Genomic DNA, 12,141 nt, shown 5'->3' with positions numbered 1-12,141 from the left:
CCTCAGCCAAGGAATTAAGTGAAGGCAGCATAGGAGAGAAGTATGATTTGACAGGAGACAGAGTAAGGAGACTTAGCTTCTTTTAATAACTGGAAATCAACCCCACTGTCCTAGTGCCCTAGCTGTACCTGCGTGGGTAAGAATGGCAGGAACACAGAGTCCCTTGCCCTTTGCCTTTGCCTAAGGTGCTGTGCTGCTTATGGTGCTCCATCCAAGAGGCAGGGCCCAGACACTTGGAGAGAATGTATGGCTGCTCTTATAGAGCTGGGTGACCCCAAGGAGAAAGTTTCTGGGAGGGGTTTGGGCATAAAAATTTATGAGAAATGGATAGGGGATGTGACAAGCAAGGGGGCTCATTTCGCTGCCTAGAAGGAGTATAAAGCCCCTTCAGACAAGATCCTCAATAACTGGATACTCAGAGGGCTTTTATCCAACAAATTCAGAGCTTTTCATTTTCATGGATTGGATATGATAAAGATGCCAATAGGGACAGATGATTTATGTTTTCATAAAGGCATTCTCGGATATACAGAATGTAAATGCCCATGGATTATAAAGTATGTTATAGAAGAGTCCTCAATACAGTCACTGGTTCAAACACAGTACCATGCATACTGTGTCTTGTCTCTTTACCTTTTATCAACCAGTAGACAATTTACTTAGTAGTTAAAAGTATGAAAACTGGAGCCATAATTCCTGGGTTGGAATCCTGTCTGTACCACTGTAAGATATCTACCTAACTGCTCCAGTTCTATCTGTAAAATGCAGGATTTAACCACACAGAGTTTCTGTAAAGCTTAAATGGAAAATGCTCAGAATAAAGCTTCACACATAGTAAGCCATGAGAGTGTTAGCTATTATTTGTGGTTAAAGAAAGTGAAGGAAGAATGGACAAGGCATGATTATATGCTTGCATATTGCATCTTTGAAACTGTCTGTTCCTGGATTAGAAACCATATCATTAAACATTCTAAAAAAGTCTGCACATCTGAAAATTCCCTAATTGTACACATTGTGCTATTTATTTCCAAAATATGTAAAGAGTTCAGAGACGAAAAAAGAGAAGGCTCTTTTTGATATTATTCACTAGTAAAGTCAAAGCTTCATAATAGCCAGAAAACAAAGGGATGAAATGCTACATCTGATAATCTGGAAATAGGGATGTTTGTCCAAATTATTCACTTTCTAATGGATGCTAAAGACAATAGAACTGCTCTTAGCAGAAAGGAGAGGAGCTAACTTTTATTTAAAATTAATGTTTAATGACTGCTTATGCTTCAGGAAAATAGAGACATTATAGTTCATTGCCTAGTTCAATTACCTAATATGAAATAAGTCCTGAATGGGGGACAGTCATTTGTCAGCAAAAGGGCTCTTAAAAGTATGTTATAAATCTATCAGAAAAAAAAGAACCACTTTCTTTTTGCCTTACGAGAAAAATTCTAGCCGGGTAAAATACCCTTTGCCAAAACAGTTAAAGACAAATTGGAAAGGCTTCCATTTACGGATAAATCATTAAGAGGCTTTCAAGATGATTAACTTATTTTCAAATTGATTCTCCTCCTCCAAACAGATGGATTTATGTTATGCAATATTTTAATATAATCTTTAATTAAATTAGCCTTAGCAGGTGATATTTTAAAATAAAGTTAATTAGTATTTTCGATTCTAACAATTCGATCATGTACAACTTTCTCTTGCCAAATGTGATTTCCTAGATTTTTTTTTTTTTTTGAGGAAAAATAGAAAAAGGACCCCCAAGTAACTTAAGGGGCAAGCTCAAGGTGTGATGCCAATTTATGACTCATGCCAAATGGGTTGTAAAATGGAGTAAGTACCTTTGGGTCTTGTGGCTGGCTTGGTAAAATCTAGGACACTGATAACAGACCTAGTTGTCTAATCATTTATAACCATCTTCAGGCCCTATTAGGTTTTGATCCAGCAAACAGAATCTTGCTGACACAGCTTGTGTTTCAGATTGGGTACAACTTGTAGGAATCTTGGGCCCCTTTTTCTTATGTGTAGACACTTTCAAAGATAGCTACAGCTATACTGCAGGCTTGAGACAGTTTGGAGTCTTACTTTGTTCCCAGGGGAGGAACATTCTTTTAGTAATGCTCCAGAGTCAGCACCTAGCTCCTTCAGCAGCTGGGAAACTGGTTGTGTTTCTCCTTTTGTTTGCTTTTTCTTTTCTTCTTCTCTGTTCCATGCTCTTCCCTGAATATGTTTCTTGAGTGAATTATGATCCTTTGGGTTGTTTTACAAAGTTAACCTCTTGAGAGATTGTTCAAAATGTGCAAAAAGTATCTCATTCTTCTTGGTTTAATTTTCACCTTCAAAATTTAAAATTGCTAAACTGTAAATCATTTGGGAAGAAATTTAAATGACATTTATTTTTTATATCTTTGGAAGTACTGGGTAATTTTTTTAAAGAAGGCAAAGGGGAGAGAATATGAAGGAGCAAGAAGGAATTACAAATTAAAATAGATAATTAAGAATACCAGAATTAAACAGCATCAGCATCAGCATCCTGCCTGAGTTCCCATGTGTGTTTTATGCATGCACCATGGTCAGATGATGTCATCCAATCACAAAAGCTACATAAAATAAAAACCTGATGTACTCTATTTAACCAACTAGGATGTATATCTCTTTCCTATGTTCCATCAGGCACTGACATTACATTGTATTCAGGAGACTTTGTAGGACTGTTGATTTGAGATAACCAATCAAAGATTAAAAAAAAAAAAAAAGGCAAACACTGGTTGCTTTGCTGACCAATTCTGTTTAGTTAAAATGGCCAATCTGTGCAAATGTGGCTTTAGGCATACAGTGTACTCTCCTTAGGAATAGTCATTATAAGAAAGCAACTCTGCAATAGCTATCTAACTAGGGTTTATGCACAAGTTCAAGGCATAGAGTTTCACCCCAAAAAGCATGTTGTGGGGCAGCCCGGGTGGCTCAGCGGTTTAGCGCCGCCTTCCGTCCAGGGCATGATCCTGGAGACCCAGGATTGAGTCCCACATTGGGCTCCCTGTAGGGAGCCTGCTTCTGCCTCTGCCTGGGTCTCTGCCTCTCTCTCTCTGTGTCTCTCATGAATAAATAAATAAAAACTTAAAAAAAAAAAAAGGCATGTTGTATGACCTTTGGTGACCAAAGTTGAGGTTAAACCCTAAGGATGAATATAAGGATTGGCAATCTGAATTACTGTGCCAATTATGGCGTATGGAATGATTTGGGGTACTCTACCTTGACCAACCCAAGACAGTGCTCTGGAGAAGTTATCTGAGGTGGCTGTGTTTATTTCCAGAACCTCTTCTTCCTTCATCCTCCTCCTTCCTCTCCATCCTCCATTCTGACATCTGGCTGTCAGTTTAATCCTGCATGCAGTTAAGCTGTGGCAGTGGATGATGTTTTATAAAGTACAGTTTATTTTATAGTAAAGGAGAATACTCTACAATAGGAAAAATCTTCCTCCCTTTCCATGCGGGAGAAAACCAACCAATTAGCAACCAAAAAATGTCTTTTGTGCACCTGCTAGGTGACTGACCCTGTGGGAGGGCACATCGGAGGGCAAGATATGGCTTTGCCTTCCTGAGACTTGCAACTTAGATGTGGACAAAAACGTGCCAGCAAAGCTATAACTCATAATGCACAAGAGAAATGTAAACTACATAGCACAGGCCATGAGTGCCAAAGGAGTGGTGACTAAATGATGGGTTCCCACTGCTGCCTAATGGGATGAGATCAAAATAGGGATCAACTGATTATCATCGCGGCAAGAGGAAAAAAAAAAAGGTGAAACCATAATTCAAATTCCATTCCATGGACAATAGAGAAAGAATACAGAGAACAACAGAGAGTATAATAATTTACTATTTGCTCAATATTAAACTTCCAATAAGATTTTTTTTCCCCATTTTCTTTAAAATAAGATTGCTTTAACTACCTTGACAGACTAAACTTACATGAGCATTTGAACATGGAGGAAAAGAAATAAGAGCCTTTGGGGTTAAAACTTCAATATGAAATGTATTAAATACAGAAGATTCTTTTATGAAAGGCTTCTAAAGTTGTCTTACATTTCTTAAATCAATCTGTAGCACATAATCAGTAAAACCGTATCATTTAAACAGAAAAATCATGACTTCGAAACTCACCCTTGTGCAGCTGTATCCTATTATGGCTGTAACTTAACACATGAGTTTCAGAAGTTGTTAAAGTTGAGATCAGGCTAACAAATCTTAACTGTTAAAAAAAAGTCTATGGTGAGATGAGACAGTAGACCATGAAGAAGGACTAGATTTGATCACAGGTTGAATGTTGATCATAGCTTATTTTGATTTGTTAAAGATTACTTACATATTAAAAAATAAATGTATTAGGACAAATGGTCATTAAGTGATCAAGAGGCCACTTTTTTTTTTTTTTTTTCTACTTTGAAAAATTTTCCTCTGGGGCTGAGACTTTCAGTATTTAAATCTACTATATATATAAACTGAAAAAAAGGATTAGAGAACAGGGCTTCTACCACTAACAGCTGAACTGAAATCTGCATTTGTCTCTTAGTATAATTAAAACTAGCTGGGATGCCTGGGTGGCTTAGCAGTTGACGGTCTACCATTGGCTCAGGGTGTGACCTTGGGATCCCAGGATGGAGTCCCACATCAGGCCCCCTGCATGGAGCCTACTTCTCCCTCTGCCTATGTCTCTGCCTCTCTCTCTGTGTGTCTCTTATGAATCAATAAATAAAATCTTAAAAAAAAAAAAAACTAGTTGTATCCTGTAATTCAGGAAAACTAGTGCTTGAATAACCCTTCAGTAGAATGGATGTTCACAGTTTAGATGCTAAAATTATCAGAGTTCAAATTATTGTAATTAAGATGCTGTTGTAAATCCACAATAAGCTAGTGAGCAGTGGAGGGTTGTTTTTTTCTTTTTCTTTTTCTTAACTATATTCTTTTAGGCACACTTTATATAGTGGAATGTAGTATGTGTAGATTTTACTCTGCAAGTACCTTCATCCCTTACCTCCTACTCCATTCCTTTCTGTGAAGTGCAAAAACCATAAATGTATCATCAAATTTATAGATTTCAGATAACTACACTAAAAAGCATGCAATGGAGAAAATACTTTACTCCTGAGGATTTTTGCTCTTTTGGGTTGCATACGGCCAGATTCATGATTACTAAGATGTTTTTAATAGCTTTATAGTCTGGTCCAATTTTTCCAAAGGGTAAAAGTGTACTTTTTGAAGTATTCACCTATCTGATATAAATAAAACCTTTCATGCAGAAAAATATTTCCCAAATGGAAGGTAATGCACCTCAAATATGTGAGAAATTTGCTTCTAATTGTGCAATGTTCAGTAAAGGTTTCTTCTCACTTTTTCATTATGAAACTTGGAATAACATATTAATGAAACTTAATGCCATTTTATCAGTCAGTGCTGGAAACCACAGATTCTCAAGGCTTCAGTGATGACTAAGATCGTTTTTTATCAATATGTTTTAAGAAAGTTTGCCTTGTACTTTGACTTTCAGTTAATCAAAGTGATTTCTCACTACAAGCATGTTTACATTTGCAAATTTTGCATCCTGTGTGAATGGGCAAGAGGACAAGAGGATTTTTTTTCTATTGAAAAAGCTGCAACTCTCCCTAACTTAGTATCAGGAAGTGTACCTCCAATGGATGTCAATATAATATTTTTCCCAATGCAACGTAAGGCCATAAACTTACAGAACTAATCTAGCATCATCATTAACTATAATGGCTACCTGATGCCTGCACTTCTGCATGATTTCACCTGCCTTTACAGCCTTGTCTCCACCTCCCCAATGCACTGTTCTTGTATTGCCTGATATGTCTTTGGACAAGCTCTTCTTTCTCCACAAAAACACTCTTCCCCTCCGACCCTGCTGTCACATTCCTGCTCAGATGTGCATTTTATTTTATTTTTTTAACTTTTTGTTTTACAGATGTGCATATTTAATGGGCTCCCTCCATACTCCCAGAGGAGTTCATTTCAATCCCCTCTCCACCCACTCCATTTTCCCATGACAGTATAAATGCCATGGTAATGTAAGACTTCTGAGAGGTAATGTTTTGTAGTGGCTAAAGGTGAGGAATTGGAATAGGCCTTTGAATTCTGGCTCTATCACTCATTAACCATGTGACCTTGGGGAAGCAACTTTAACTTCCAGGAGCTTCAGTTTCCTCACCTACAAATAACAATAGTACCTACATTACTGGTTTGCTGCGAAAAAATGTCCTTGCAGAGTGTCTGTCATCACATGATGAGGACTTGATATCTTAGCATTACCGTGAATGGATAAAGGGCAAGCCCAAAGATGGCAGATAAACATTTTATGCTCTTGTCATGTGAAGAGTTAACTTAGAGTAGAATCTGAAAGTGCAGCCATCTTGAAATCATGTGGATTTCCTTTGAGAAAGCACATGAGGAACTGTCAAGTGGTGGCAAACAAATAGTAAGCTCACCCACACACTTTCAAAAGAATTGACAAGGGCTGTTTTTAGGATAGCTCATCTTTGATTGTGACACTTGGCAAGCAAAAAGAAATTGGATGCTGAACAAGCCAGAAATGAAAGGCAACATGGAGAGATGCCTTAATTTCCCTGCAAAGAAATTCTGTCTGTTGGTTTGGAGACTCTAAGCATTACTTGTTATAACTTTGAGACATTTAGATAGTGGAGAACAGTCCAGGGTCAGCTTAGATGAGCAAATTCCAAATGGAGAGCCCACCTTATTTCCATTACTTTTCATTTGAAATGTGAAATAGTTCTGGAAAAAAAGCAAAAAATTGTTATGGAATTCATTTCTGTCCAGGAAAGAAAATAAAAAAAGCACAGCTCTTGCCAGATGAACACCTTGTCTAAAACAAATAAGAGACTTAATGCATTGCAACAAGCCACTTGGAGGGCCTCCTTGGCTGAGAAAAGCATCCAAATGATATTTCCTTAAATGAATATAACTATCCCCATGTGTATCAGTCTCAGACCAGAAAACTCTCTGGGTGCTTTTCCTGACCAACTTGAAGAGAAAATTCAATTTACAATTGCTTGTTTTTAAATAAATCAAAAGCCATTGAGGGCAAAAAAATTAATCCAATGATCCTTTACATCCCTTGTATTATGTGTTTCCAAAGAATGAAAAGAGAAAAACACCGCCCTTGCATTTGTAGAAGAGAAAATAAAGAAAAACATTTTGAGAGAGAGAGAGAGAGAGAAAGAGAGAGAGAGAGAGACTGTGTATATGTTAATGCTCCTTTGTTCAACTGTGCTGGGTTTTAAAAATTCTTGGATTGGCTTTTCATCTTGTAGGAAAGCAAGGTAGCAATTTTTCTTAAGGATCTGGCAGTGATGTACTCAAGCGCTCAGCTCTTTCCTTCTGGCAGGAAGAGACTGGACTGGGGTGGGGGGAAAGAGGCCGAGAGCGACGAGGAAGAGAGGAGGCTGCTCAAAACCTGCCTTTCAGGACTGATGGCAGCTTTTTACAAGCTGTGTAAAAGATGAGTGTGGTGGCAGCAGCTTATGGGTGTGCCAAAGAAAATGAGTCCATGTGCTAACCTCTGGCACGTGCACGATAGGTTGCCAAGGCATGGCATAAGCCCCAGGCAGACTTTTGATGTCCTGCCCCAGAAAGGGAGTAAGCCTGTTCCCATTTACTCCATGAGGATGCTGAGTGGTTAGGTGTTTCAGTGTTATAAAAACTGCTGGTACAGAAATTTGCCATTTGGCTTACTTTCATTTAGTCATTTCTCAGATTAGAAACACCTGAAGGGAGAGGATCAGCCGTTTAATACCCACACCTATTAAGCCAGGCAAGCAGTTGTAGAGTACAGCCCATTCCAGGGCAATGCTATCTGATCAAATTTAGGTTCTATGTGAATGAATGAAATATATAAAGTAAGACATTTCTTTATCTTTCCATATAAAAGAGTTTCTGCAAAGGTCTGGATGACAGAACATAATGTGTGCTTTATTTCAACTCCTCTTCTATTTTATTCTCTCTGCTAAATTGTAAATAATTACTGGGATTTAGTTCAGCTCAAAAAGAAGACCTCATAGTTTCAGATTAGATTTCTTAAATTCACAAGAAACTCAGGGAAAAATTGTTCCTCTATTTCTTTTTACTGCTTCCACTCTCCAAACCAGCAGCATAAGACCCCTGGTTCTATACAATTTATCCAAAGCTTTGAGCAGGTCAAGAGCCCTTTTACCCTTCACTGGTGAATTCAGTGCTATTGTAGGAGAAAGACATTCTTTCCTTCCCTTTTCACTTAAAGAAACACTCTAAACCTGAATAGACTCCAGGCTGGATTGGGGGAGGAGTGATTTTTATGAGTCTAGCATAGCTATTGACATATGCTTGAAGACAATATTTAAAAAGACAGAAAGAAGGAAGGAAGATAAGAAGGAAATAAAGTGCTTTAACTAAGCCATTAAAGGGCATATATGTAACAGTTTAATTTCTAAGAAGAATATTTTGTAGAATAAAATGGCCTAACATTTCTTTTTCTTCATCACACATATGAGAAATATAAACTAAAAGGACATCTGGAAACTAACATTATTCAGCAATCAGAGAGCAAAAATCCAAAGCATTGATGTTTTGATGGAGACAAACATAACAAGATTCACAAAGAAAGCTGTAACTTATTGAAGAAAAAAAAATTCCATATGCATTTTACCTTTTGGGCAGTTCCATGGCAAAATTCTATTTCAGAAGCTCTTTGTAATATGAAACTCACTGTAGATAAGATACAACACGAAGATAGTCTGTTTTGCAGCAGCAGGAAATCAAATTGGTTCCAGAAAGTAAGTTACATGACAAATGGTTTAATAGTATTGCTAGAATTGGAGAGCTTGATCGAATTATTTTTCATAAACATTGAAAAAAAGATTTTGAAATAACTTTGCCATAGCTGTTTCAATTTTTTTTTTTTGGGGGGGTGTTGCAAAGGTGGGAAGACTCTAATTTTATTGGCCTTTTAACTAAAATGTTAGAATTTGTTACCAAAATTTAAGAGTTCACTGGTGATTTATTGTTTGTTTGCCACAAAAATTTTCAAACAAACACAATATTTGATTCAACACAGTTAATATATGTTACTGAGGATTAAACAGGTTAACAAATACAGAATATTTATTATCATAGATAAGTTATTTTTAGTTTTAATCTCAGTAGCAATCAGCCTTGCTTTATTTAAAAAGGCATCTGGAAGAGTTCATTAAGTCTTAGGAGACTCTTGTATTTTAGAAAAGACTTCTAAACGGTTAGCAAGATGTATCGCTGACAAAATAACCCAGCGACTAATACTCGTAGGTGAAATGAAATCATTTTCCTGACTGAAGTCAGGAACAAGTTAAATATCACTTAGACCACAGCACACGACTACAGAGATTTAGGAGAAATCATACTTAAATAGGATGTGACTAGACATTTAGGACTATTTTCAGAAAACTTTTTCCCCTTCAGTACTTACAGTCTTTGAAGACTAAAGCCGGGTCTCTGTGAGGCAAGACTTGGGCAATGATGTGTCTCAGGGATTCCAAGGTTCTGTCCATCTTGGGTCTGCCTGTGTGAGCCTGCTGCACAGTGTCCTCATGCCTGAATTCTTGCAGTCCTGGACTGAATTTGTACAGCTCATTGATGCACAGGATTACCAAAGAATCCCTTTTAACATCTGCCAATCAGACATTTCCCAGAATCTAAAGACCCCTCAGGGGGCCCTCCTCCCAGGCTCACTTATCTTTGTTGTATGCTGAGCTAATTAGCTCTAAAGGCTGGCTGACAGGCGGGTTCCCATTGCTTCCTTCTGTTAAACACACCCACCTACAGGCTAGCTGGGGAAGCTCGCTAATCATGGGACCAGCTTTCCTCTCCAACCAGATTTTGCCTGAATGGCATACAGCTTTCTGACCTGGGAATTTCTTTTGGTTCTCCAACGTCAAATGTGCTGTCCCCAGGTATAAAATCAAGAATGTTCTTTGTCTCAAGGAAGTTATCTTAGTAACAAAGGAATTTCCAGCTCAGGATTTCCAGTTAAGAATTAATACAATCTAAGTTCTTCTTTGGTAAAGAAGTGCTGCTATAAAGATTTTGAATATAGCCAGGCACCAAATTATGCTTTCTATTTGAATTCAGGAGCATCTCTTTGGAAACCACGATTAATTTTTTTCCCCCTCACCCAAGCTATAATAATTTCTGATGGGTAGTGGCAAGTAAAACCTTGTGCACTGTCTTTTGGCTTGCCTGGGAATGTTTGTTTTCCTATTTATCTTCGAGGCAATCATTCCCAAGATTGAGTTTAATGAAATCTGGTATCACTCCTTTTTGTTTCATGGTAATTCTTTCAATTAAAATTTTCAGGAGAAGCAAAAGTATATTTTTCAAAAGAATATGTTCTTTTGAAAATACCTGAAATATCTTAATAGATTTTAATAGATTTCTCTATTTCCCATACCACTCACAACATGGTTAAATAGTTTTTCCACCGGAGACATAAATATAAGTCATGGGATTCCATTGTAGTAATTAGGATTTATACCAGATATAGAAGAACTGATTTTAATGGCTGTAACCTATGTTAGTTATTGAAGACTTGTTGAGGACTACTCTACTTTTGCTTCAAGTACTTTTCCAGAGTTGGCTCAAGAGAGTGCTCTCCAATGTTCCTTCCAATTTTCAGATTCCATAATGGTGTTATATTATATGATTGACTGAAAACAGTCCTTTAAAGACAATATAAAATGTTTTGCATGTGATAGGCTTCCTCAGCTAGTTGGTAGAAGGGTGGACTTAATAAAAGGAAACAAAAGAAATGGCCTTATGATAATTCTTATCATAATGACTATTACTTACTAAACGTCCACAGGGAGTATATGTCACACACAACAGAGACATGGGGCTGCCCCATTGTGCAATGATATTATAATAAAAAAGACCTTGAAAGAAGTAGCACTTCAGGATAAGACATTTATTTAGGGTCCCACAGTGTCCTTTACAGGGTCTGTGCCAAATAGGAAGTCATCAGTATCTTTGCCTTTCATGAGTTTATAATTTAAAAGAGAAACTATATGGTTTGTAGACAAAAAGCCTATTATTATAAAGTGATTGGACACAAAGTATAAATGAATGCAAGTATTTCCAGCATGATACTGAACTAGAAACCAGGATATTTAAGGTTTCCATTAGAGAAACAAGAATTCTCAAAGGAATGAGATTGATAATATAAAAACTGGTTGATGCTTGAGTTTCAATCAATAAATGGACTTCTTATGGGCTGCAACTTAATTCTAGAAGTACATAAAAATATTTTGGTTGGGTTGTGTCGTGGAAAAAATTTTATATTAGTAAGAATTTTATATTAGTAAGATTTAAGATTTGATTTTTTGTTACCTGTATTACATTGAAGAAGTCATTCGTCTCTGGGCTCAGAGTCCTCATTTAGAAAATTAGAGGGCTGAACTGGATGCCTTCTTTCAAATCTAATATCTGTGATTCCGTAGCTATATTACAAATGACCACAAATATTATTACACATTTTCTAGTCTTCTGAAAAGTTATATACTTACTTCCTAACAGTTGGACTGGTCTTCAAACCACAGTAAATTCCCACAGTAAATTCAAAGATAGGGTGAACTTGAAGATATTTATCACTAATGCCAAATAAGAATTTGTTAAGAAAATTAATCTTCCACTCCCATATGATTTTTCTAAAGAAAGCAAACTGTAATTAAGAGTCTGCTTAGATAACCCCGAAACAGCTTTGCAAAAATAATTCTGTAAAAATATCATGATCTTTAACTGAGTTATATTTTAAGAAACGAAAAAAGAATTCTAGAAAGGTGGACCGTACAACATTCCATTTGGATAGTATAGTTTCTTCTTTCTAATCAGGTCCAAAGCTTCAGCGGTTTTCCAAATCCTCTGCTAACGGTTTCTTCCTTGTCCACCCATAAAGACTTCTCACCCTACAGTTTTGTTGTAACACAGTCTAAAAAACCAACTCAGTGGTTTCTTACCATTCTCTACTTTTGATGTAGAAATTACCGGAGGGAGATGGAAAAGCCTGAGAAATCCTTACGTAATATATCTATTTTGTACAGATTCTACA

General features: G+C 36.9%; 1 protein-coding gene across 5 annotated transcripts in view; it reads right to left on the bottom strand.

Annotated features, from left to right (window-relative positions):
• Window positions 1-12,141, bottom strand: part of LIX1 (limb and CNS expressed 1) — a 61,404-nt gene extending 49,263 nt beyond the window's left edge. Inside the window, exons 1-2 of one of the 5 annotated variants that reach the window (XM_072789806.1) lie at window positions 11,424-12,141; window positions 9,508-9,653 (exon numbers count right to left, since the gene is read on the bottom strand). In XM_072789806.1, coding sequence (XP_072645907.1) covers window positions 9,508-9,589 — 82 coding nt within the window. In that variant the 5' untranslated portion in view covers window positions 9,590-9,653; window positions 11,424-12,141. Of the gene's footprint in view, window positions 1-3,249; window positions 3,384-8,712; window positions 8,772-9,507; window positions 10,159-11,423 lie in introns of those variants that run through there. The other 4 variants (XM_072789825.1, XM_072789835.1, XM_072789795.1 and 1 more) reach the window with 4 other exon arrangements.

The sequence above is a fragment of the Canis lupus genome, chromosome 2 (genome assembly GCF_048164855.1).
Source record: "Canis lupus baileyi chromosome 2, mCanLup2.hap1, whole genome shotgun sequence".
Taxonomy (NCBI): Eukaryota; Metazoa; Chordata; class Mammalia; order Carnivora; family Canidae; genus Canis; species Canis lupus.
This window is presented reverse-complemented; position numbering and strand designations above follow the sequence as displayed.